The sequence below is a fragment of the Zingiber officinale genome, chromosome 11B (genome assembly GCF_018446385.1).
Source record: "Zingiber officinale cultivar Zhangliang chromosome 11B, Zo_v1.1, whole genome shotgun sequence".
Classification (NCBI taxonomy): domain Eukaryota; kingdom Viridiplantae; phylum Streptophyta; class Magnoliopsida; order Zingiberales; family Zingiberaceae; genus Zingiber; species Zingiber officinale.
The window spans coordinates 12,545,590-12,573,243 of NC_056007.1; the positions used below are offsets into that span (position 1 = coordinate 12,545,590).

Consider the following 27,654-nt stretch of genomic DNA (forward strand, 5'->3'; position numbering starts at 1 on the left):
AGAATGGAGATGGTGCATGCCGAATGATCTGATAGACAACCCGGAGGTGTGAAGCTAGCAAAATTCTGTAACTCAGCCTCCAACCAACGCTTATTCACTAAAGTTCGATCAAGTTTATTGCACATGTGACCGTTGGAGATATGGGTTTAAGTCCTCCAACCAACACTTATTCTCTAAAGTTCGATCAAGTTTATTGCACATGTGACCGTTGGGGATATGGGTTTAAGTCCTCCAACCAACACTTTCTTAATCATTGCTTATTTGAGGATCTTTTGATAAAGAAGATTATTGGTAAAGGACATGAGTCTGGAGGCCTTTACATTCTTGACACATCGCTCCCAAATTCTTTTGCTTGCTCAAGTGTCGCTTCTCCGTTCGAGGATCATTGTAGGTTGGGATATCCATCTCTATCTTTGCTCAAAAAGCTTTGTCCACAATATGACAAGGTGTCTTTATTAGATTGAGTCATGTCAATTTGCAAAACATCACCGTCTTAGTTCGAGTCCTAGAGTAAATAAACTTGCTACTACCCTTTTTGAATTAGTTCATTTTGATATTTGGGGTCCTTGTCCTGTTTTATCTAAATCTGGTTTTAGGTATTTTGTTACTTTTGTCAATGATTACTCTCGTGTAACTTAGTTATATTTAATAAAAAAATTGTTCCGAGTTATTTTCTCTATTTTGTGCTGAGATTAAAACTCAGTTCAATACATTCATCTGTACTTTGCGAAGTGATAATGCTAAGGAATATTTGTCCGGTTTATTCCAGTCGTATATGAGTCAGAATGACATGCTTCATGAAACCTTTTGTGTTGACACTCCATCCCAAAATGGTGTAGCTGAACGTAAAAATAGACATCTTGAAATTGTAGGGGCCCTTTTATTTCAAATGAATGTTCCCAAACCTTTTTCAGCTGATGCAATTTCTATAGCATGTTTTTTCATTAACTGCAGCCATTCTCTGTTTTTCATGGTGAGATCCCTTACAATATCCTTTTTCCCAATAAGTTGTTTTTTATTAATCCTATGATATTTGGTAGTACTTGTTTTGTTCGGGATGTTCGTCCACATGTCACTAGATTAGATCCTAAGTTTTTTAAATGTATCTTCCTTGGTTATTCTCGTCTTCAAAAAGGTTATAAGTGTTATTGTCCCAGTATTAACAAATATCTTATCTAAATTGATGTTACCTTCATAGAAAACACTTTATTTCCCATCCTCACCTATTCCGACTCATCAAAGGGAGGAGGATGATTTATTGGTGTATTCTATCACATCCTTCACACTTGTTCCAGAACCGGCTCCTGTCAAACCTCCTATTATTCAAATCTACTCCAGGCGTCACCCTGTAGATTCATATCCTGCACCTACTACTTCATCATCAGATCCAGTCCTGAGCGATGATCTTCCTATTGCGTTATATAAAGGTAAACAACGGTGTTCTTATCCTACTTCTTTTGTTTCTTATAACGGTTTGCCTTCTTCCTCTTATTCTTTTAGTACTTCACTTGATTCTATCTCTATTCCTAAGACTGTGTGTGAGGTCATATCTCATCCTGTTTGGAAACAAGCAATGATAGAAGAGATGAATGCTTTAGATAATAATGACACTTGGGATTTGGCCGATTTGAATGGAAATGGGCTATTGGATGCAAATAGGTATTCGCAATTAAAGTTAATTTGAATGGGTCGTTGCCAGATTAAAAGTTCGTCTTGTTGCTAAAAGCTATGCTCAGATCTATGGGGTCGATTATTCTAATACTTTTTCTCCTATTGTAAAGTTGACATCTGTTCGATTATTTATTTCGATAGCCGCTACTTATCATTGGCCTTTACATCAACTTGATATCAAGAATGTTTTCTTCATGGTGATCTTCAGGCGGAGGTGTATATGGAGCAACCTCATGGTTTTCTTGCTCAGGGGAGTCAGGGCAAGTTTGTTGTCTTCAAAAATCTTTATATGGTTTGAAACAAAGTCCTCATGCTTGGTTTGGAAATTTTAGTAAGATTGTTGAAAAATTTGGTATGACGAAAAGCAAGTCTGATCATTCTGTGTTCTACAAGCAGTCTGATATCATTCTATTTGTTGTATATGTAGATGATATTATTATCACTGGAAGTGATACTACTGGAATCTCATCTTTAAATCTTTCATTCATACTCAGTTTCATATAAAGGATTTGGGGGTGCTAAAGTATTTATTGGGAGTTGAAGTTATGAGGAGTAAAAAAGGTATATTTCTATCTCAGAAAAAAATATATCCTCGACTTATTAACTGGGACAAAAAAATTGGGGGCGAAACCTTGTAGTACTCTAATGACTCAGAACATGCATTTCACAGAGATGGGGAACTATTTAAATATCTCTCATTGAATTACTTTACCGTAACTCGTCCAAATATTACATATGTTGTATGTCATCACCAACTATTCATCATTGGGCAACATTAGAGATATTGAAGGTTGGTTAGGAAGTTGAATTACTTTACCGTAACTCGTCCAAATATTACATATTCAGTTAGTGTTGTCAGTCAGTTTATGTCATCTCCAACCATTCATCATTGGGCAACATTAGAGCAAATTTTGTGTTACTTGAAGGAAGCAAAGCAAAACGTTATGTCACGATCTAGTGCAGAGTCATAATATAAGGCTATGACACAGTCTGTATGCGAGATAATATGGATATATCAACTCTTGACTGAAGGACTTAAATTTTCAGCTAAACTGTGGTGTAATAATCAAGCCACTATTCATATTGCAGCCAATCCTGTATTTCTTGAGCAAACTAAGCACATTAAAATCGATTGTCATTTCGTTCATAAGAAAATTCAACAAAACTTAATTTCTACCGGATATGTGAAGACTAGAGAACAATTCGGGGACATCTTTACAAAAGCTTTAAATGAGGTTCGGATTGATTATCTTTGTAATAAGTTGGGTATGATTAATTTCTATGCTCTAACTTGAGGGGGAGTATTATCTATATATATATATAAGTTACCATATTTGTATATATTAGTTACTATATCTATATATATTAATTATCACATTATTGGTAATTAATTAGTTAATATATATATCGGTTAATTAGGCTAATTATAAATTAGCCTAATTATAATTTCTTGAAATAAATCCTAGTTTGTATATAAATATGTCTCCCTTTTCAATAAAGTTGTGTGGTATTCTTTTTATACCAAATTACAGTTACAAAGGAAGTTCTCCACTCCCTTTTCTTTGAGACCTCTATTGAGGTCTCGTATATTCCAGCTAGTGATCTTCATTCCTGATGCCGGGCTGCTCGCGCCCTTTCACCTTGTACCCCCTACTCAGTTTAGTATCAGAAATAAGACTTTCCTGCAGTGACAGTTCTGGTACTGTTGTACCTGCTTCTGCTGTTTGTTTCCCCTTGCTGGCCATCTCTATTTGCTTGCCTGGAGGTTCAGAGGCTTGTTAGTGATTTTTTACAATCTTAAAAGGTGTTCACTCGTACCCCTTTTGCTAACTGTAAAATTCTCAACAATTGGCAAAATTTACTTGTGGAAGGATGAAAAAGATATTTGCAGCTGGCAACAGATAATCCACATGTAGTCAACTAACATTCCATGTCATTGCAGCCTCATGCTTATGCTAAAATAGAAAAATAGTGATTGTCATACCCTAGAAGCAGCCTTACCCCATATGAGGAGGCCATCTCACTTTGGACAATTCCATAACATAGAACCAGAAATATACTCACTAACAATAAATTTCTTCAAGGATCAATGGGAACAAATAAATAAATAATCTTAACAAGAAATTACAAATCCATACTTAGAAATTAAGGTATAGTAGTAGTGAAACATATTATGAGAATATGACACAGTGCATGAATATCGATAATAGTATATCCAAATAACATAATACAAAGAAAAATAATTTAAGATAAACAATGGAGCTAATAATCCAAAGCCTAGAGGAAATATCTCTCAACAAACTCTAGCAACTTGACTCGACCTCGAATATGAAAGAATGGATATTTGATACACATTATAGTGATGATGACTCTCGTGATGGTTTTTTATTAACATCAATAGTATCATTGACTGTCATGATGTTTTCTATCACCAGCAATGTACTATAGGAGATTTGCTTTGAACTAGACCACACTCCAAGATGTGAACTTTATGTCTTGCCTTTGTTCTATTTAAAATGGGGACTCCTATTTTTGAACAAACAAACTTTGTGAAGCTAATAATCCATTAGGTGAACATTTTCATGTTCAAGTATGTACTCTCTCTGATCATATCCAAATGACTTGCTCGTTCAAATACAAGTTGTTCTTCATATCTGCTTAGATATTTCATTATACCCTATGGGAAAGAGTGTTCCAATTGAAACTATGATTAGCTGAGGAAATATGATTAAATTATTCTAATTTCTCCTTAGCTCTCATACCTATATTTGAACGTGATGATTTTGTGGCATTATAAGATAAAATTAGTTCACCTTGTTTTTAAATTATTACCTGAAATGTTTCCTTATGTTTTCTATTTGCAGATGTAAGCTCTTTTGCAAATGTCTCAGATCAACTTAGACCCTCATCCCCAACATCAACAGATGGATGGGGAGAAGTTGATAGCGAGCTTCTCCATGAGGACCATGATAGTGACAAAGAAGGATGGGATGACATTGACCCACTTGAGGAAGAAAAATCTCCTTCGCTAGGAAGCATACAGGCTGCTCAGCAACGACCAGTAGTGCATCAAAAAGCTCAGAGTACGCATCGTTTACATTTTTCATTAAATTTTGAGGGGGAAAATCCCATCTGGCGTTCGGTTGCTATTTCTACGAGTTTCATGTGTGATTTTCATGCTTAGTTATGTCAACTCTCAATGAGTTGATTTTCTGTGAATTTCAAAGTGACCATAATTCACATGGTTTGCAAGATGATTCAGCTCTTGCCACATATTCTTCTTTCAATGTTGATTCTTGATTAGATTTTTTACATTCATGTCTCAGTCATGGTCGGTAAGGACCAAGATGGGACCTGGACATCTCTTTTTTATTATGTAAAATAATTTTTCATCTCAATTAGGCTGTGTTTACTGTGAAGGTAGTAAGAAACGAGATTCAAGGAGAGAGAAGTGAAGGGAAAGGAAAAGATGGACTAAAAAAAATTATCAATCATTTGGCAAACGTTAACCAATCAAATTGCTAAATTATTTGGCCAACCAGTCATAAATCAGTTTGTAAATGTGAAAGCGATTGCATTTTCATCTTCTCTTCTTTTGGGTTGAAGACGAATTTAAGGGGAAAAAATTCATCCTTTCTATGCCCTTTTTCCCCCTTTCAACACAAGAATGATCTGTTGCATTTTTTTTCTCTTTTTCCTTTCCCACTTCTGTCAAAGGTAAAAAAGATCCTTTGCTAACTGATTTTGCCAACCAGTCATAACTCAATAAATGTTGAAAGGTTGTCTTTTTTCGTCTTCTCTTCTTTGGGTTGAACACAATTTTAAGGGAAGAATTTTTATTCTTTCTATGCTTTTGTTTTCCTTCCAACTATAACAAAGATTTGAGGTCTGTTCCTTCTTTTTCTTTTTTCCTTCCTACTTTTCTCTCTAATTAAAAAGACTGTCAATGGTGACTGGAGTGTAGTGGATTCAAGTCATCTGGCTTGGTGACTAAATCAGCTCAGAGAAAGGATTGTTGAAATAATATGGCTAAATCTGTATATCTAATGAGATACTGTGATTATTATTCTATTCTTTTCCATCTTCGTCTTTGACTTCACTTTCAATTTTTTTGCAATTGTTTCAGATGACAAGTGGGATGCCTTTGTATATTTTATTTTCAGGTTCTGGTTCCCTACGACCCACAGTTGCAATTAAATCTTCAAAAGAAGCAGATGATGATCAATGGGACGCTGTTGCAGTTCCAGAACCAAGGACTGCATCGAACTCTCTAAATACAAAACCAGCTGCACAGCAGGACGACGATTTGTGGGGTTCTATAGCAGCGGCACCACCCAAATCAACTTCAAAACCTCTGAATAAGAAGACAACAGCTTCTTTAGATGACAATGATCCGTGGGCGGCTATTGCTGCTCCACCTCCGACTACCAGAGCAAAACCTTTGTCTCTGGGCAGAGGTAGAGGCACAAAACCAGCTACAGCAAAATTAGGTGCCCAGAGAATTGATCGGAGCTCGTCAGGGTCATAGAATTTTCGTGGTATAGATTATTGGCTTATTTTTTGCACCAGTCATCTGGCTCCATTTTAGGGATTGCTTTCCTACAAGGTTGTAATATTCTTTTGCTAATAGAAGAATATGGTTTTTCGCCATATGCTTCGTATTCATGCTCTCTTCAGACAAATGGCGCCGTTACATTTTTGTTTTCTAATTGAGATCTTGCGTTTGTGTTAATGATATCAATAAATGTTGTTTGATACCTATCACACACTTGCAACTTACCAGTGTCGATATGTTCATTATTATCATGCTGTTTCATATCGTATGAAACTATTACTATAAGTCGATTTGATTGGATAGTATAGTGATATGTAGTGTTGGTGTTCTTCTTAGCACACTCGGACCCCTCTTCTTTTCTTTGGAGCTGTGGATGTGTCCGTTCTTCGGCCGATCGAGCGTCAAAAGTTCTGTGAATCAAAACGTGTCAGCGGCCATCAGTGTGGTCGGCATGACCCCTCCGATAGTTAAGTCAGCGCAAGCATTAGCCGGCCATCGGTGTGGTCGGCTACGGCTGTCAGGAATTGTCGAAGATTGAGATCAGAGAAAGTCAGTTCGGCTGGGAGTTTTCCGCGGGAGTTCCCGTATGCAAGCATTAGCTGGGCAGGGTCCACGAGGGGAAATCTACCTCGCACCAGGGAGAAAGAAGGTGGCTAATCCAGACGGATTATCTCCCAATACATGTTTAGATGCATGGATACCGAATACTCAACACTGTATCTTCGATACACAAACTGTAGGAGACCAATTTTCCAATGGTTCTTAATTTTCCAGGGAGAAGTTATTCCAAACAACTTTTTATGTTCAATAGGATTCTTAAAGATAGAGGTGGCAAGTGGGTGCGGCAGGCATAGCCCAACTCCGAGTGAGTCGCGGCTTTCCTGGCTTGAGCTACGAATGGGCTTAGGCTGCCCAACACACATAACATGAGGTCATGCCTGGCACGACAAGCCAGCCGGTTTGCTCCTTGCTGATATCCCTTCTCTTCGGTATCCTTTTATATGGTGCCTGATGGTCAGCCAAATATTTAACTTCACAAGAGAATTTTGATATTAGTATTACCAAAATGGCTAAAAAAAATTTTACAAAAGAGTTTAAAAAATTCTATAAATAATCATATTTTACCATTAGAAATAGATGAAAAAGATTATTGACTTATAAAATAAAAGATATCTTCATTATTATAAGATCTTTGAGGTAAATTGAATTAATCTAAAATTTTAAAATAATGGTAGATTTAATTGAAATCGAAATTAAAATTGATTTTTTTAACAATAATAAAATCAATTACCAATTCTATTTTTTTTATTTTGGTTTAACTAAATAAAAAATTTTAAAATTAAAATCGAACTGAATTAAAAATTAATTTTGCGAGGAAAAAAATCAAAATACCAAATTAATTGAACCGAATTTTGTTCAATTTAATTAAATTTTTGCTCACCCCTACTAAGCACAATAATAGCGTCCGTTAGATAGAACATTAAAGTGATACAAATTATCCGACTACTAAATTTAGAATGCCCTCAATACCTTAAACCCAAAGTATAGGACGATATCAAAGATATCATATGAAAAGGAGGAAAAAATAATTTTCATAATATATTAGAAAATAATTAATTAACATTTCACATTTTTTTCTTAATAATATTATTATATAAAATTGAAAGTTGGACTATAACTCAAACACATGAAAAGAAGATAAAATTATAAAAATAAAGATGTTAAAATGAATGTACATAGGATGGATAAGATAAGAAATGAAAATATTTAAAAGAAAATTAAAATTATACCTGTTCAGAGAAAACTTCCAGAGACATATTTAAAATAGTACGAACATATACTTAGATGGTTAATAAATACTCCAATTAAACGATATAAAATTATGATAAGTGTGGACATCAAACAAAAAGATTTAGATAAAAAACTTAATTAGTAATAATAAAATAAAATAAAATTTATTTAACTATAAATGATAATATAATAAGGGAGATAGAATCTAATAGTGTAAAAAAAATCCATAAAACCAACCCCTAATGAAATAAAACTTGATTGCTAAGATTAAAAAAAAAACCAACTACATCTAATAAGATAAGAATTGTTGATTGTCATTATTGTATTAACTTTACTAGTATATCTTCCCAACTCACATACTTTGAACTTTCTAAAGGGATGGCCGTGGGTAAGATTTATAAAGAACAAGAAATGATCATCATAATAATAAATCGATTGTCGTTGCAGATTGAAATGACTTGTAGATTCATAGCAATCGACAATCTTAACATATGACTTGTAGATGTAATCCAGAAATTACATCCAATTTTTCTCAAAAAGCCATAAATTATAGGCTAAACTAGTAGATTAAAACACCAAGCAAAAATATCTGAACTAGCACCCTCATCGAAATGAAAATGGTGGCAAAAATTATCTGGAAAAACTCCTCCAAACCATTAAAATCATCCTTATTTCTGTTGAACTCAATATCACCTGAATTCGAGGGCACAAGCTAGGGCAAACAATGACAATAAACACCTCAAAGAAGACAAACATAATTTGAAGTCGAAATGGAGAAACAGCATTCCTCAACAAAAAGGTTCCCATGACAGAAAACTGTTTTAAAAAAGTGTTGCAATTGGAGTGCATGAAAGAAAAGCACAGGGTGAGGGTTCAGACAACTGAACAGCAAAAGAAGAGAGCCTCTCTTGAAATGGCTGAAGAGTAGCATTGTTTGACTTGGAGAATATTCTGATCATGTGCCGGCTTTACGGCGGCCAACCCGAGCCACGAAACCAGCTTTAATTGGTGCCACTGATCGTGAAGAACCGCACTGCAGGTTGAACAAAAAATCAAAATGTAGTGAATCCTAGAATGCCTAATATGGAGATTGACTGACATATTGGTGCATTCTAACTTGATAAAAATAGATTGTGTCCAATGACTTCACATAGCACGATAAGGTAAAACAGAAAACTGTTGCTCATGCTAACCAGACATTCATTTTTTTTTTTAAATTATCAATGTGATCATCAGTATTGTTATTCCTTAATCTATAACATGGATCTCCTCCCTCCATTGAACTTGATGGAAGATCATTAACAATATTCAAATCTCTTAAATCACTTTTTCATTAAATTAACTATAATTTCCTTTAATTTTTTTTTATCCTTGCACCATCAAATTCTAGTCAATTTGACTTATCTAACTATAAAATAATTAAGATCATCTTTGAATGTGTTTGCACCAATTTATTGATTTTTTCCTCATTTTATCATCTAAATCCTGCATCTTGCTCCCAAAATTATATAGCTGATTTTATCTTCTTTATCAATCTTAACATTCTCATGCTTGCACATTAACCCTTTTTGTACCTATTGTTTCTTAACTACTAAGTACCCTTCACTTATAAGTACAAAGGATCTGATCCTACCAACACTAATAAATTTTCTTTAGCATAAAGAGGACATGAAACAGCACTCCAAGAATTCTTCTACATTTTAAACATCTACTCTTTGTTCTGTCAACTAATTGAAGGTTTTTTTGATAAACATTGGTAAAAGCAAAGCAAAACAAATAAGCATAAATCTCATTTTGATAGAAAATTCAAAAATCTTAACCAATATTCAACAACTCATCAAAGCCATCATCTTGGGGAATCTTTTGTATCCAGTATTGAGTCATCATAGAAACTTATTAAGTGAAGGAAAGAAATTTTACAGAATTCATAATTCACAAATGTTTTCCTTCCTGTTTATAAAGCTTTTCACTACCAGAGCTGAACAATGAAGCAGAGTGGTATGAAACAGATAGTAATCAACATCATATTTTGAAATAACATGTGCAAGAAATAGAGACTTGGAATGCCAAAGATTTCTATCGTAATATAATGTAGCATCAGATTGGTTGACCATAGTCTCAACAAAAAAAAAAAAAACAGAAAACAAAGGTCTGAAGTTGATGCAATAGAAAGTAGGTGCTGAATGAAGTGCTCACCTGCTCACATCGAAGAAAGAATAGACGATTTTCCTTGGAGAGAATTGTGTCTGGACTTTTACAACCATTGCAAATAACATATTCATCTGCATAAATTGGAACCACAGTAAAAACACAATAATCTATCTGTCCCATTGAAATGTGATTAAGACACGAGATTGCTATGATACTTTCCCCAATATTTTCCGAGTTTAAGAAATATTTTATTATTTTGAGAACCAACAGGAAAAGATGAAGATATAAACTATTTAAATTCATAAACACAAAACACTTGAGCAAGTTGGTCGTTTTGTCCTTCCAAGCACATTGCAAGACAACTCATCATTATTTCGCTAAATATTTACTGGCATTTTCCTCTAAGATTGCATAAAGAAACATAACTGAAACTGGAAGTGTATCAATCAATTAATTTCCCGAGTGCATCTGTGTATCATGCACACTGATGCACCTGCACTGTCACATATGTATGCACAAATACAATTAACTATACAATAATAGTTCAAAATTTTAATCTAGTTACTGAAGTTTGCACAGTATGAAATCTAAGATCAGGTTCGACAAGAAACATGACCGCTATGCTAGTTGATGCAGTTTGTATAATTAACTTACTGATGTATCTTCTTAGGATACCCTCAAAATTCTTTGGAGCGAATCTTCCTTTAATCACCAACCTCTGCTGTCCATCAAGGGAACCACTAGTTCCCATTTCAGCAAGCAAGAAATTCATCACATGCTCTGGTTGCCTATGCATCCTGTAGATAAAATATAAAATCCCTCTTTAAAAGTGCAAGTTGATAATGGCAACACTTTTCACAATTCTTTAGTCACTGTTTACATCTATTATCAGTCCAATAAAACGTATATTTTTTTACTACTCCAACATATCTTATAATGATTCAAAACAATAAGTCTCATGCAAGTCAAAGTCCAGGAAAACACCCTACTTGAAGTACCCATTCTTTAAAAGTACAAACATAGACATTGCTTCCATCCTAATTAAAACAATTGGTACGTGAAATAGAACATCACGACCAAACAAACCAAATTTTTTTGTATATTCGAACATCAATCAAAAATATGAAATCAAAGAAAGTGATTGAATAATTAAACAGAAGCAAATCTGAAGGCAGAAGACCGATCATAGAGTCCACATTCACCACAAATGTCCACAACTATTTTGCATGTGAAAAAAAACAGAGACTATTATACCAACTAATAAAATAAATAAACAAACAAACAAACAAATACTAGTGTTCCAATATTACAAAACGAAGGAGTATGAAGGAGGAATTATATTTAGTTACGTGTCTAGCCATAAAATAAATAAATAAATAAACTAGATAGTCTAGTATGTATTGTCCTAATGTTTAAATTGGAGCAAAAGGTGATTATGCTCATCCCAAGCGCCCCACCCGTCCCCGTTATGTCACTAAATATCATGTTAGAGCTTAAGAATAACATGCAAGCTTAAAAAACAAAAGTTCAATACATATGAATGCAAACATTCTAAATTCTCAGTTCTAACTCTTCACATCAACTCAGAAGAGAAACAACAATGGTTATTGCAACAAGGTTTGAACTTATACCAAGATTTAATACATCCCTCATTAATTTACTTATATACTTAATTATAATATCAGATAATATAATCATAAAATATTACATTACATATTTATCAAAGGTAATTATAAATCTATATGAGATTATATAATATGTAATTTTAATCTTAGTACTTAATAAATAAAGGGGAAAATCCTAAAAGAGTCCCTTTACTGAAAATCTTACTAAAAAGGCTCCAATTTTGTGGAAATTTAGAAGTTCTAATTAAGGCCATTTTTCAAATTTCTTCACCCTTACCTTTCCTTACCCATTCACCAGATTCCATCCATGTCTCCCATTACTCTCTCTAGCTACCAGACCTTGCTAATGCTGAACGCCAACAACCAGCTAGAGCCTCATTGGAACTGACGAACACCAGATTCAACCAACAAGAATGGGGCAAACCTATTTGATCCTTTTAAGTTCAAAATGAATGGCACCTTGCCCAAAGAGAGATTTGAATACTTCACTTCTTGAGAAAAGAAAAATACAGCTACCAACATGACAACTTAGCACAAGTACTCATAAAGTAAATAAAAATAGCATAGCTCCAATCACAACCAAACATTGCTAAAACATGATTCATACCGCCAAGATGTTCAAATGCCCTGCTTTTCACAAAGAATATAATGGGCATCATTCATTACAATTGTGTCAATTCTTCTGAACTGACACATGGAGATTGCAAAACTATATTTGGGAAAAAAATATATGTACGTCTTCCAAATGTCCAAATACCCTAATTTTCATCTAAACATACATCCTTCACATCATCCATGTCACTTCAACTAGGTGTTGACCCTTGGAAGGCATGGAACCATGATTGGTTAAACCATAGTTTTGTGCCAAAAATAGCACTTTTAGCACTTCAAAAGACATAGGTAGATAGTAGATATACCCCTTCCTGATTTTTATGTAGTCTAGATATGAAATATGGGCTGCAAATCACTTCTAAATCGCTAGTTTCAAATTTTTAGCACTTTCTAGCCCTGAACCATATTCTGGAAAAATGTGTTTTGTGCTCTCAAAGAGTCCAACTGTCTTGATTTTCATAAACCCCATTTGATAGCTGGTAACTTGTGTTAACATGTCTGATAAACACTTGAGATGGTAATTATATGCATGTTACTTCTAAGTATATCATAGTTTCTCTACGTTGTTGACTGAGATTGATAGTCATGTTTCATGCATTTTACATTGTAAGATATATATATATATATATATATATCAAATGGTGAAAGTATGAATTAGACTTGTTAACTAATATACTTTATCATACATTTGTTAGACATTTTTATCAAGATAAACAATTTATTATTATTATTATTATTATTATTATTATTATTATGATTATTATTATTATTATTATTATTATGATTATTATTATTATTATTATTATTACTATGTCGTGTGCCCCCTATATGCCTACACATATAAATGCACTATACAATTAGTTCACCACGGTTTATAATATTGAGCCATGCTGATTAATATGGGCAGAATTTATAGTTCCACTAGCCAATAGGACTAATGCATAAGAAGGGAGAGACGCTTCGACATGGCTACAAAAACCATGATGTGAGAGAAGCACTCCTTCCTGCACAAAAATGAAACTAGGTTCCACAAGACTTCTTTGAGGTACGCCTCTTCATCCTTCCTCTACCCCCTCTTTCTTTGTCTCCCTCCCTCCACCTCTTTCTCTATTATCTCTTCCTCATCCATCTGGCTCTTCCTTCTCTTCCATTGTTGCCTGTTTCTTTGTCTTCTCTTTCTGCCACTTCTTCCTCCATCTTCCTCTATTCACCTCTTCCTTTGTCTCCACTCGACATCTTCCTTCATCTTTCTCTATCCGCCTCTTCCAATATCTTCCTCCATTAGATCTACTTTGTTGTCTTTCCTCTTCTTCGATGGGAAGCAAACCAGCAAAGAATGGAACAAGATCTCTTGCTTTCTCTTCTTCTTCCTCTTTCTCCTCCTTTGCTATTTCGGAGGAAAAGAAGAAAAAGGTGCCCCACAATCTATTGAAAAATAGAACTTTTACTTTATTTTTCTATTTTAATTTTTTTTCTTCAGGCCCAACCCGATTCAAAGACGAACAACTTTCATTATCCTTTTAGATTCTATATTCCGTCTTTCCATATCGGGGAGTTCTATACTTCTAATTCAGTCAAGAAAGACCTTTATTTTGGATCTAACAGTTGCATTATGAATATAGCTTGTTATCGTTTTTTTTTTTCTTTCATTTCTTTCATTATGCTTTCTCTCTTTTTGTGCAATCTATATCCATAGATATAGAATTCTCAGCTATGTTAATATTATTTACGTTTTGGATTTTCTTCCCTATATTAATGTTCTGTTTTGTTGTTCAAGGATAGGAGATATATGTGCTATCTTGATTACAATTTGAATCATGATTGATCCACTTTTATTGATGCTACATTTAAAAATGTAAACTATTTTTTTGTTGCAATCAAATCGTATGTTTCTAGTCTGAGAGCAAGCCACAACACAGCTCAAAATTTTAAATTATGTTGTATACCACCTGCATATGCTTTTTAAAAGCTTGTAGCTTAGCCAAATTCTATGATCAAGTGAATGAAACAAACAACACAGGATAAAAAAAAAGGATAACACGTGATATAAAAGGAAGAGACAAGTATAATACGTTTTGCAAAGGTCCATGAAATTAACAAACACTGTCTTCTTGGTTCCTTCTCTGAGAACTTGTGGAGGCCTCATCACTGTCCGACGCCTATCTCCAGCGAGATCTGGATTATTCTCCCGAAGTATATTAAATACCCTACCTAGCAACTGGAAGATCAACAATAAAACAGTGTTCTAATGGTTGATGAAACAATTTCTGTTTCTGTACGAGAATGAACCAAACAGCATGCATTATAGACAAGAGTCAGGAGAAGCAACACAGAACAAGTTAATGTGCTACAAGAAACAAAACATAAACTGAAGTATAAGGGTAAACACATGCTAGACACCAATTGGAGACAACATTTGCCCCGTGAAGAATTTGATTTAGAAGACACGCTACTTCATGTGTTAAATCAATGCAGCATAATAAGCAATACTAGAGGTCTGGGACAATTAGAGTCCTGTTACAATTTGTGTCCCGCATAATAAGCAATACTAGGACCCTTATTCTCTCAAGATATTAGCCATTTTTATCCTCCCTGGCAGGTTTGAAGTATGCATAAGCCCCTTCAAGGCTCCACCCAGAATTCCCCATCTATTCATTCTCTAACCCTCTCAAACATCTCTCTTCAAAACTTTGTAAGTTTTTCCTTATATATTCTCTTTCTTCCAGTTCTTTTGAAGTTACTTGGTTTTCATCACCAGTACAAAATCACATGCTGTTGATCGATATCAAAATTCCAGATTGTTAATTGTGAAGACAAACATTTCAATAAGAGAAGTTAGTTAACAAAGTAAAAAAGACTAACTCACATTGCTTTTTCCAAAATTGAAACATTTTATTCACTTAACAGGAATCACAAAACAAGCTAAATGGATTCCAACATGAGGGAAATAGATTCATTTGGTTCCAAAAGTCCATCTTGCATAAATCTAAATAAGATTTCACAATCCAACTTGTGCAGGATTCATTCTTGGAGTTAATTGCTAAGCTTGTTGACAATTGCACAGATACGATAACAATTGACTTTTATGGTTAGCCCCTCCTCCCCTTATGGGTGAAATCGGATGTAATTGCAAGTTTGATAGGAATTTGATCCTATCTAGAAACAGAGGTAGATTCAGATCATAGAATAGGTGACGTAGCACAACCAACAAATAAGAACAACGACCTTACACATAGGAAAAATTCTTGCACGGAAAAGATGAGAAAACAAATGAAAATTTGTTTTTTTTTTCATTGACTCAACATTGCTTTTATAAATAGTGCCCTAAGTGAACCCAGCAAATTGCCCTGAATGAATGGATTGTCTCAAATGAAAGAAAGACAGCCCGGTGCACGAAGCTCCCGCCATGCGGGATCCCGGGAAATGATCCATTGTACATAGCCTTACCTTGCTTTTTGCAAGAGGCTGTTTCCAGGATTCGAAGCCGTGACCTTTTGGTCACATGGCAACAACTTTACCGTTGCGCCAAGGCTCCCCTTCAATGGATTGTCTCAAATATTGGGTTAAATTGGTTAGTGGCTTGGGTTTCAGCTCTATCTCATTAGGCTTGGTTGAGTACAACCTAATATTTTGTCCATTGTACTTGAAGGAGTTGGTGCTTTTTTTAGTAATAAGAAACAGAGAGATTAAGCGCTTAACTTGTCATGGAATTATAAGCCTCAGTCCATTGATAAGATGGATTAGGATTTTCTAGAGTCTAGTTGGGATTGCAATTCATGTGCAAATTCTGAAACTTACTTTTGTATTCAATTACGCTTATGATTGCTTTAGATTGATCCACATGGTGTATTGTTGATTTTTGAAGTATGATAGAACACACTTCTCCATCATCTTATGCTTCATCTCTACCCAAATTATCATGGGCTCGACTCCTAGCAGCAAAGTAGGTTTGGACACTGTCAGTAAATTTCCACCCAGCCAACAAGTTTGATCTTTACAAACTTCAATATAACATCATCATATATGCAAGAATATCAGTACTCGCTACCTCAGCTTGAAGCCAAGAGGCCATGTACTGCATGAAAATGTTTTTCATTTTTAGCATATTTTATGTCATTAAATACCCATCACAAATTTAAATAACCATAAATGAGATACATTTTAAGAATTTCCATATTGTATATACACTGTCCAGTAATAGTATGCCTTGGTTCAGTCTTTAAGAAACTAAGTGTCTCGGATAACCACTATACACCATATGTTTTATTTACAATACTGTTTAATCTGAGTTCTAGATTCGTGTAAGTTTCTTCTGTTCAAGATGTGGCAGCTTAATATATTAAACACTTTTGGTTTAAATAAAGATATCCTCTGAAACATACTGTGGAAATGTTGATGTAGGACCTTAGTAAGATTACAGGTTAAATGAATGATAAAAGCAAAATAATAACTAAGAAGATAAATGAAATGACTTGCACTAACATAGAGGATGTATTTCTTGGACAAACTATAGAAAGTTAATTGACAAGATAAGGTTCATCTTTACCTCTTCATACTGATAATCACGATCAGTTCCTTCCCATGGGTATCGAGCAAAGCCTAAGACGATACCTTCACCTTGCTCGTCCTCTCCAACTTGATCGCCTGAATATTTATGAAAGCAGTGTGAGTGGTGATATAATTGACCAATATATTAACAATTAACTCCTTGAGCATTATTCATATTATCATCAAAATGGAACCAATATAAGCCACACTAAAGAGTCCTACCATTGGGATCTTCTCCAGCATCTCCATTATCTTCGTTCAGAAAATTTGTTTCAACCTAAGGAAAAAGTAATATTGTGCAATAGAATCAATATAGAATGGAAGCCTGATAAAAGAATGAAATCAAGCAACCATTTACTAACAGGTTTCTTCTTCTTCTTCTTCGTCCCCGCAAAACTAGGTTCACCTATCTCATCAACTGGAACAGCATATCAGTGTCAGCTAGGAGATGTTTGAGCTTTTAAAGCTTAGTCAATGAAGTTTAAATGCTAGACTTAAATTATAATAAAAACACAATATTTTTGATTGATTAGAGATGGATCCTAAAAATCATACCTGTTAAGCTTTCTGTTTTCTCTGCTAGCTTTTCTACCTCCTCAGAAGGATCTTGAATTACTACCTTCTTCTTTTTCTTTTTCTTGGTTGGATCAAAGGGAACCAACTAGGCAATCATCCAGAAACGTATTAAATATAATTGAAAGGACAATCCAAGACATGCAAACAATACTAGTTTAGAGAAGCAAAACAACTGAAAATCAACGAACAAAATGGATTTTTTTTTTTTATCGCTTACAAATGCATGCAAATCTGATAAACTTGTCCAGTGAAGTATCTGTTACAGGTATTACATTAATAGGATTATTGGAAAAATGAATTTAGTTCTACTTTAGGGTTTTATCATGAGACTATAAATACCCATATAATACTTATCTCATTAATGATATGCAATATAGTAATCTACTCTTCCTAAAATTCTACATGGAACTAGAGCCCCCTTTTATTGTTAAGTATTCCCCCCTCCCCATCTCTTCTTGTCTCTCTATCTCTGCCTCCAACACAAAGCATGAGCGAGCAAGGGAGATTGGGTCAGAAAAGCTAGTTCTTGTCTATGATCTTGAACGTGATCCATGTTAACCTCTTCGCAGCATACTTAGGAAGCAATCTGCTATCCCCTAACAACCATTGACAATCCACTATCCCCTCCAATGCGTCACTCATACTCAAATAACAATGAGCAACTATCCAAGCATGCCCTGGTGCAGCACATTCACATGCATCCACGGGTACAGAATCCTAGCATCTACGAGCACTCATCCTCCATTGTTGCAAGCCAACAAACCCCAGTGAGTCTTTCTCAGCTTGCTTCCTCATTCGTGAACCACACTGGTGTCACTACTACTCTTGTCAAGAGTATCAATGTTGGATGGTTGTCTCCTACTATTGAGCACATAAGATAATCTAGAAGCAACCAACAATCCTAAGCAGTTATCTCATGTCCACCTTCCTACTAGGGGTGTAAACGAGTCCTCGTGAGCTATTAGGATCTCGGCTCGAAAAAAAGTCCGTTCGGTTAAGTTAACGAGCGAGTCTGATGGAGCTCGAAAATATCATCGAGCCGAGCTTGAGCTTAACAGTATTTGATTCATGAGCTCGCAAACATGTTGGTTAGAGGTTTGCAAACATGTTCGTTAAGAAGCTCACGAACATGCTCGTTAAGAGACTTGTTTATCTTATTATATATATAACTAAATATCACATGAATTATAAATATAATAATATCTTAATAATTAAAACTTACAAGAAAAACAACACGGTTAACTTGAGCTCGATTATGTGCCTAACGAACTAGAACTCAAGCTTGTTTAACGATTTGAAAATGATATGTTAACGAGCCAAGCTCGAACTAAATTCATTTAACTTTTAAATGAACTATTTTTGAACCGAACTCGAGTCATTCGCGAACTATTTAATTTCATTACAAACCGAGCTAGAGCTTAAGAATTAAAGCTTGAATTGAACTCGAGTCAAGCTCGAGTTTAGGGAAAAACCAACCGAGCCGACTATTCAGCTAAACTTGATTCGATTACACCCCTACTTCCTACCACATGCTTGCCCAACCTCTGTTAGTGACTTCTCCCACATGCCACAAGCCTTTCATCAAGCAACGCCCATCACATCTACTCTTGCCAATGTGTTGCACATGAATCATCTAAAAGCCTATCAATTTACTATTACATGCTGATAATCACCCCGTCAAGGCATCTTTTTCTCATTCTTTTCTCTCTTCATTGAAGTGTTGATTTGAGGTTAAAGGCATTAGTAGTTGTGCTAATCCAAGATCGAAGGGATCATCAATTGCATGCTCTATTATTTCATCCGGTCTTATTTTGCATATGTATTGAAATATAAATAATGATATAATAAGGGATAGAGGCCAATGGCATAGGAGAATCCATATAGCTGATCCCACTTAGTGGGATAAGACTTGGTTGCTATTATTGTTGTTGTTTTTATTTTGCATGTGTGCAAGTATCATGCTTTCATTCCATTGCCATGCCTAATCTATGTTTTGTTAAGTTTTTTAGTTCATATAACAAGTTAGACATATATGGTATAGACGTTCCATCTTGAAGGTGAATGTTAGAGATGTTAGATTGAGATAGTTATTGATCGAGTGGGTCTAGTCTCATATTAGTGGTTCTAAGTTTAAAGTTTTATCGTCTGTAAGTACCCAGAAAATAGTTACTTTATTAAAGATATGCATTAAAATATTCCCCTTCCCCGAATTCTCCAAAATCAAACTTCCAACTAAAAAGATAATGAACTCCGAGAGACAAGCAGAATAAGTAAACCTAAAAAGCAACATAACCAGGAGCTAAGAAAAACAACTTTTGACACAAAATTTAGCATATACTGAAAATTATAGGAGCAAATGAATCCTAGTTGACACGCACACAAAAAGAAAAAAGAAAAGAAAAAGAAACAAGTATGGAACAACGAAAGTCGAGGAATAATCTTACCTCTGGAACCTCCTCTTTCATCTCAGTTGGATTCTCGCTAGCCATGTTCTCAATCTCCAAATCAATCAAACTACGTACAAAAAGTATAGAACATTAAAGCTGCATATCGAGCAGAATCCACCAAAACCTAGCTCCTTACTAAAAGTAAATTGGGATGGGATCAGATTTACCGAGTTTCTATGACGAAATCGCCGTGGTTCCCTCTACTTCTATCGATCTCCGCGAATTATCCAGAGAGAAGCAGCAAAATCGCCGTGCTTCAACGATAAACGAGGCGAAGGATTATGGGCACGGCAGGAACACGTCGGAGTGGATCCAAGTTTATAACAGTTCGATGGAACAAAGCTAACTATACCCGTTACATTGATGTGATAAAACCGTTACATACTATGATGCTATATAACATTGGTTTGGTCTTCTTTTCTTCGTGAAAAATTACATTGTAATCCTTTATTTTAATTATATTTGGCTTCTTCTGAAACAAATTGATTTTCTATTTTTTATGTAAATTAGACAAAAATCGATATAATAATGAGAAAATACTCATAGTTCATTTTTAATTTTGAATATTCAAAAATAAAATATGTTATTTATTTTTATAATTTTTTATTATTGTGGGGTGTTGTGGACACGCGAGATGACCTTGCACGGGACGTCAGCCATGACCGCAAGAGATGACCTCACACGGGTTATCAATAACAATTGCATAAGGTCGTTATAAAAATTCGTCTGCATCCATTAAAAAGTAGTCCGATGCACCAAACTCCCGTCATACGGAATCCGAGAAAATAATCCATTGTACACAATTTTATCTTACTTTTTACATGAAATCATTTTCAAAATTCGAAACCCGTAATCTTTTGATGACATGATAACACTCCTTCCGTCTGATTTAGAATCGGATAGACGAAAAAAATCCAAAAATAATCCACATATGGAATATTAAATCTATCTGTAGAAGAAAAGAAAATAATTTTTTTTATGAAGCAAAAACAAAAATACACTTAAAATCATCAGACATTTTTTTTTCCGTCCTCCCAAGTAGTAAATAAGGCAAACAGTGCGATCGCTTTATTGAAATAATCTGTCACTGATCGGCAATCATAATTTCCAGATGCCAAACTTGGTGCAAGAACACTAAATTAAATCTTGGTTGAAGAGTTAGCAATCACACTAACAAATATTTCCTTAATTTACTAGATTAACTGAGAAGATATTCATGGACTCTGCAATAGATCAAATTATTTAACTATGACAAGAGATGGAGCATGATATCAAACAGATTTTTCCATGTTTTATTTGCCAAGAACTTTCTATATTGCAAGTGATACAATCCACTGGGACATTATAGCTTTGATCTTCCTACACTGGAGCTGCCAGGAATAACCATCACTTTGCCAATAACTTTCCTGTCTTTGATATCACCAAAAGCTAGATTTGCCTGTCGGACACAACAGAAATTAATCTAATAAAAACTCTAGCAGGAGCAACAAAAACTTATCATCAAGGAAATGCTTATTGCGTTCATCTTTTTTTGTTTTGTTTTGTTTTGGTGATTATGCTCTGTTCTTGAGTGTAGCTCAACTTGCAGAAAGGTTGAAGAACTCATTCAGGAGAGGCAAAAAATGAGCTGCTATTTTGATAATCTAAAAATTAACTGGCATTAACCAGAAATTCACAAGTCACATTGAAGGAGAAAAGTGAGTGCACTGCAAATTATTTTGGTAACTGAGTTGAAAGAGTATGGACCTCTTGTAAACTATAGGAATGAGATATGTGAATAGATATCGTGCCATTTGATAACCAGGATAGCAGCTCCCTAAGAGAGTCTCTCAATAGTTGTGGATTATGTAGCTTGTAACTGCCCCAGTAGAGACCATGAACTGTCCAATTCTGATCCAAATTGCACAAGAACGAGTTAGCACCAATAAATTTACAAGAAAATGACATATTAACACTGATTGAGTAATACATGAAGAAATTTGACAATTTCTTTAACCATATAATAAAAAGCAGTAAATTGGTCCATAAGAATGTGCATTCTGAGTAAAATGTGGATAACTCTGAAGTCAAATTCATACAAATAGGAGGATGCTCGACAAGATCAGTACCTTCACAAGAGCAATGTTTGCTGGGATGACTGGAATTTCACCACTTGCAAATCCTATGATAAGAATATTTGCTCCCCAGTTTAAAAGCTTCATGCTTTCTTTTGTGAGTTTACCACCGACAGGATCGTATAGAACATCGACTCCTTTCAGATTTCTTGTCTTGAGAAAATTCTTCACACTCTCGATGATATTTCCCTTGCTCAAGTCAACAACATAATCAACACCTAGTGACTGGAGAAATCTCACCTTTTCATCACCCCTAAGATACATAGTTCAGTTGGAGTTTAATATTACACTGCTTGCCATTGAGACAAGTGAAATAAATTATGGGAGAAGGCTCAAGAAATGCAACAGTGTAATGGTTAAATTTTCAACAAAAAAAAAAAAAAAACCTTGCTACAGCAATAACAATGGCTCCACAAACTTTGCCTATCTGCACAGCTGACAATCCAACACCACCAGCTGCACCAAGGACAAGGAGTACCTGCAATTTCCCATTCATTGTTATCACCACCAAAAAACTGGAAGTACAATAAATGATAATCAGGAACAGGCACTGTCAAATTATTTGTAGTAGATAAGTTATGCTGAGTATGCCCCGTGAGCCAAAGGTTGCAAAAGTTATTTGACCATTACTGAAGATTTCAGATCTCAGACAGAAAACTAGCATCCATGCTTACAGTATTACTTCACATTTGAAAGGGGAAAGAAAAGACTATATGACTATGCTATACTGTTGTATGTTAGACTTTTCATCTATTCCTTCAATATCCATTTCAGATATTGATGCTCGGTGTAACTGTGAGTTAACACATCCGTTATTGATCATGTGTTAAAAAATATGACCGTCGGTCGCACGAGCAACCTCTGAGGTCGCTCGCACTTACAGGGCTGCCTCCTCCCTACCGCGTGTGGCGCCCTCGCGGAGCTGCCGTCAAGAAGAGGAGATTGTGAAGGAAGAGGATGTCACGATCACATGAGGTCAGTTGCTACTCCGAGAAATAGCTGTGCATGTTGAAACATAGAGGGAGGGAATTGCTTTCCGTCGTATTAGGACGGAAGCAAAAATGATGAAAAAATGATTCGTCGGTGGATTTATAAATCTATCTGTCCATTAGGTAAACAAAAGAAAAGAAAATAGCTCTTATTTTTCAAAGTAAATAAGAGAGAGAATATAATCCACCTTTTTTACAAAGTAAACAGAGGAAAGTTTTTCACGATGCTAATGATTCTGAAGACTTATTTCCCAGTTTCACAAGTTTAACAAATTCAGCAATGCCAATGATTCAATGGCGGGCATCAAACTGTGTTTCTCAGCTATCAAAAACATATGTCTATTGTGTATTATAAGATGTTAACATAAGCATGAGACTATGAGAGGCCAATTCGAAGTCAATTCCTTAACAACAAAATAAAATCATATTACACTATAATGCAATATATGTCAAATTTAAATTATTTGAATAAATTCCATAATAGCAAAATAAAACCACATTACACTCAAATGCAGTATATGTCCGTCTAATATTTTGTTCAAATCATACTAAGGGAAAGAATTCAAGACAAAAGCCTCCAACCTGACCAGGTTTCAGCTGTGCTCTATGAACAAGTGCCAAATGCGAAGTCCCATATGCGACTGGTAAAGCACCAGCAGCGACTAAGTCACATCCATCAGGTACTAAGAATCTTCTCTCAAAAAATTTAGAAATGTCAGCCAGAATAAATCAAAAAAAGTCCATCTATGAACTTTTGCATGACACAATGTGAATGTATAATCTTCAAAAAAAAAAAAAAAAAAAAGCGTCTCCAACATTCTATTAAATAGCAAAGCAAAAAAAAAAGCATTCTATTAAATAGCAAGACAGAAATTTGTTATCATCTAACACAGCATGCTCTATGCATCATGACACTAGAATGATATTTCAAGAACAACACCTGCATAAGCACAACCCAAATCAACAAACTCTAGATCATTTTTTATGATTATCTCATCTAAGCATAGTCGTAACTTCCATGAGGCCAGAGAGGCAACCGCCTCAGGCTCAGTCTAATGAAGGGCCCATTTTTTTTTTAAATTATACTAAAAAAAATGAAAGACATGGACCTTAAATGACCGTTAAACCTATTCTCACGGCTCCGAGGCACACACCGACGTATGACTCTTCTTTGCATGCAATTTATTCTCCGATGTTGCTCTTCTTTGCACGTAATTTCTTCTACGACATTCTTTCTGCCAAGGCACGGATCTATGGAACAAGAGGTAATCATAATCTTCTTCTTCGACCATCTTCTTCATCTTGCAACACGTGGCACTAATTGTAACCTAATTGTTCAACAAGGATCATTTGTGCGACCTAATCGCATCGATTCTCGCAATGGTTATCTCACTCGACGCGGACTGGCGGTTGACCTTTGCTCGTGTGACCTAATTGCGTAGCACAGGGCTGTCACACACTACCTCAGTTGCTTGTGCGAACTGCGACCTAATTGCATGGTGGTCACTACTTGTCGCCTTGCTACTGCCTGCGGCCACCGCATTAGTCTCAATGTTACATGATACACTAAATTAGCTATCAATGTTATCGATTGAGAAAGAAAGAGTTCGACAATTGAATTATGCAGGTTTAATAAATATTTTTATCTCTAAAACAGCTAGACAAGTAGTGTTTATATAATTATTTTAAATATTTATTAATTTTTTATTGATGTAATGTATTTTTTTTAGTTTATTTATATATTTAGTATATATGTTATTTGTAAATTGAACTTTATTATTAGTTATTGTAGCAAAAGAATCATTTTTTAGTATGCGTTTCAAGTCCCGTCGAACACAGGTATGGCTCTGCATCTAAGACAATTAGTTTTAATGAAAAAGGTTTAGGATTTAGTGGAAAATAATCAACAAAAAGAATTTATAATATATCTAAATAATATTCAAAACATTCAGCAATAATTTTCAGATATGGTTTCCACTAAATTCATGATTTCTGTTCAGATTTCAACACGATTTGGGTTTTAGTAGTAATGTACTTCGGTTTATGAATACACCACACTATAGGGGTAATCAGAGTAAATTAAGATTTAATATTCAAGAACTAAGAAATTAGATATGAGATGTCATCAAAAATTTATTTATTTTTCTTATTTTTGTTAAACTGAATTCCCGTGAAATCCTTTTTAAAAAAAAAACAAAGAAACAAATATATGGAGAAAAGTCGATTAAACGAAAATAACAAATAAATGTCCATGAAAGGAAATATTCATTAACTCTTGCTAGGTTTCATTATTTTGCCCTAAAAAAGTGTTCAGAAAGGAAAGAAGCACCAAGAATAGAAAAGACGCTCACAATTCCTTCTCGTCCGTGACGATGAACTCGCAGAAGGAATCGGATGTGGCCAAGGAGCAAACTTTATCCCCGATCTTCACCGTGGAGACAGCGCTTCCAACCGATTCAACGACACCGGAGTAGTCCGACCCGGGGACGAACGGGAGGGGTAGCTTCTCCTGGTAGCGGCCGAGTATCTGTAGGTAGTTGGCGTAGTTGAGACTGGTGGCCGCAATTCGGACGCGGACAGAGGTGGGAGAGGCGATCGCCGGGACGGGGTGCGATCTGGAGACGACGATGGGGGAGGAGTCGGAGATTGCGACGGTGGGATCACCGAGCTTGGTGCAAAGAAGCGCTTCCATGGAAGAGACGAAGAGAGAGGATGTTCCAGCTGGAGACGGCTGAGAGAATGAATAAATGAAAAAGGGGCAATCGTACGGTTTTATTTAATTTGTGTTGGGCCGAATTATTGTCCGTCCAACCACTGGTTATCATTTTATATATATTTGGATGATATAAGCTAAGGTTTGTTTGAGAAAAGAAAGGTTTATTAATGTAATATGTATTAGAGTAATAATATGTATAAGGAAAGATGGTAAGAAAATACAAAGATAGATACCTAAATTTATGGTCTATTATTTTACTTTTTTGTGGATTTTATTATTTTACGTGTCTATTTTTTAATATTTCCTTGAAATTCTTTACTTATGCATATAGTTTCATATGTGCTATCTTGTTTAAGACAAAAGTGAGGGTTATGAAAGTGAAATATATAAAGTTATAAAATTATCCTCACTTTTGTTAAAACTTACGCGTTCAAGAATCTAGTGCATCTTGCATATATTTATTGGTGACTTACACGTTAAAGCAATTATAACTCATTTGTTAAGGTCGACGTTGGTATCGACATCGAAGTCTGCGTCAATGGCAAAGTTGACGTCGGCGTCAAAGTCGGCGTCGACATCGAAATCGGCGTTGGCATTGAAGTCGGTGTTGGAATCATCGGCGTCAAAGTCAGCGTCAGCGTCAACGGAGTGCTAGCATCGGCCAATGCGAGCCGGACGATGCGAGCGTTTTTAGTCACTACGCAGAAAATACCTAAAACAATAATTTTTAAAATTAATATAATAAAACAATAATAAAATTGAAACATAAACTTTTTTAGTTCCTTTTACCCTTCCTTATATCCAAATCAAGATGTAAGAAATTTTTTCGTTTCATGGATAAGGAGGGTTAAAGCTTACATTCCCTTACCTTTACCCTCCGTTGCTCATAAGTAAGAAATTCTTTTGTTTCATGTGTAAGAAATTCTTTCGTTTCCATAGCTCACTTCCTCCCAAACAGGGTTTCAAGTTTCTTTTCTCCTTCTTTAACCTTCCCTCCCCCTCCCTCACATCCTTCCAAATAGTGTGTTAAAGACCTATCTAGATACAAAGACTCATGCGAATTATGGGCCCAAGCAAACTGGCCCAGGTGTCTAATCCATAATTCAAACTTAAAAAATTGCTACACAATCTATCGGAGATTTTAGGGTATTAGATGAATTTAAATTACACTGAATTAAATTCACTTATCTGTCAAGATAACCTGAGCAGATAATCTCAAGCTACCAGTAGGAGTTGGTTACTGCTCAGTACCTAATGCAGACTGTGCAATGATCAAGCGGCTGAGCGGGCTGAGAGGCTAGGCGAGCAAGCATACGGCCGAGCGGACATAGCGAGGGATCGGAGGAGTGAACGTACGGAAGAGCAGACTAAGTGAGCGGTCGGACGAGTGAGTGTACACCCAAGTGAACGAAGTGGTCGAGCGAGTGAGTGGCAGGACGAACGGATGAAGAGTCCGAGCGAGTGAGCGGCCGGACGAGCGTGTGGTCTGATGAAGAGGTCAAGCGGACAAAGAGTCCGAGCAAGTGAGTGGTTGGGCGGGCGTGCAACTGAGCGAATGAGCAGCCGAACGGGCGGACGAAGCAGGCAGGTGGCCGATCGAGCAAAGCAGTAGAGCGATCGAACGATCGAGGCCTGCGACGGTCGCAATTTCCTTGAAACAGATTCACCCCATCTCCGGCTGTGCTTCGAGGTTTACTTAGGTCGTTTGTTTTCTAGGATACAATGGTTAACAGTGATTCCCACCAAACAATGATGGTCATGGCGAACTGAGTGGTACCCGACTGCACAACAGAGGAAGAGGGGAGCGTAGGTGGAGAGCTTTTGCTTTGTGTGTGTAACGTTTTGTCTGTAGTTGCAGT

The 27,654-nt window shown here is 35.5% G+C and overlaps 3 protein-coding genes across 6 annotated transcripts in view; 1 reads left to right on the plus strand and 2 right to left on the minus strand.

Annotated features, from left to right (window-relative positions):
* LOC122034860 (probable inactive serine/threonine-protein kinase scy1) overlaps positions 1-6,412 on the plus strand; it is a 57,997-nt gene extending 51,585 nt beyond the window's left edge. For 2 of the 4 annotated variants that reach the window (XM_042594221.1, XM_042594222.1), the window contains exons 20-21: positions 4,536-4,754; positions 5,835-6,412. In XM_042594221.1, coding sequence (XP_042450155.1) covers positions 4,536-4,754; positions 5,835-6,199 — 584 coding nt within the window. In that variant the 3' untranslated portion in view covers positions 6,200-6,412. Of the gene's footprint in view, positions 1-1,879; positions 2,233-4,535; positions 4,755-5,834 lie in introns of those variants that run through there. The other 2 variants (XR_006126803.1, XR_006126802.1) reach the window with 2 other exon arrangements.
* Positions 6,413-8,756: 2,344 nt separating this feature from the next.
* Positions 8,757-20,328, minus strand: LOC122034525 (eukaryotic translation initiation factor 2 subunit beta-like). The gene is made up of 10 exons (XM_042593812.1): positions 20,144-20,328; positions 19,974-20,043; positions 17,509-17,614; positions 17,316-17,371; positions 17,176-17,230; positions 16,952-17,049; positions 14,478-14,623; positions 10,823-10,965; positions 10,214-10,299; positions 8,757-9,050 (listed from the first exon to the last, which is right to left on the minus strand). Exons 2-10 carry the CDS (start codon positions 20,016-20,018, stop codon positions 8,973-8,975), a joined length of 813 nt encoding a protein of 270 aa, XP_042449746.1. The 5' UTR covers positions 20,019-20,043; positions 20,144-20,328; the 3' UTR covers positions 8,757-8,972.
* Positions 20,329-21,141: 813 nt separating this feature from the next.
* Positions 21,142-25,831, minus strand: LOC122034405 (quinone oxidoreductase-like protein 2 homolog). Its single transcript, XM_042593641.1, has 6 exons — positions 25,431-25,831; positions 23,662-23,770; positions 22,477-22,568; positions 22,085-22,343; positions 21,723-21,866; positions 21,142-21,414 (listed from the first exon to the last, which is right to left on the minus strand). The coding sequence occupies exons 1-6, from the start codon at positions 25,769-25,771 to the stop codon at positions 21,319-21,321; spliced, it is 1,041 nt and encodes a 346-aa protein (XP_042449575.1). The 5' UTR covers positions 25,772-25,831; the 3' UTR covers positions 21,142-21,318.
* Positions 25,832-27,654: the final 1,823 nt, after the last annotated feature.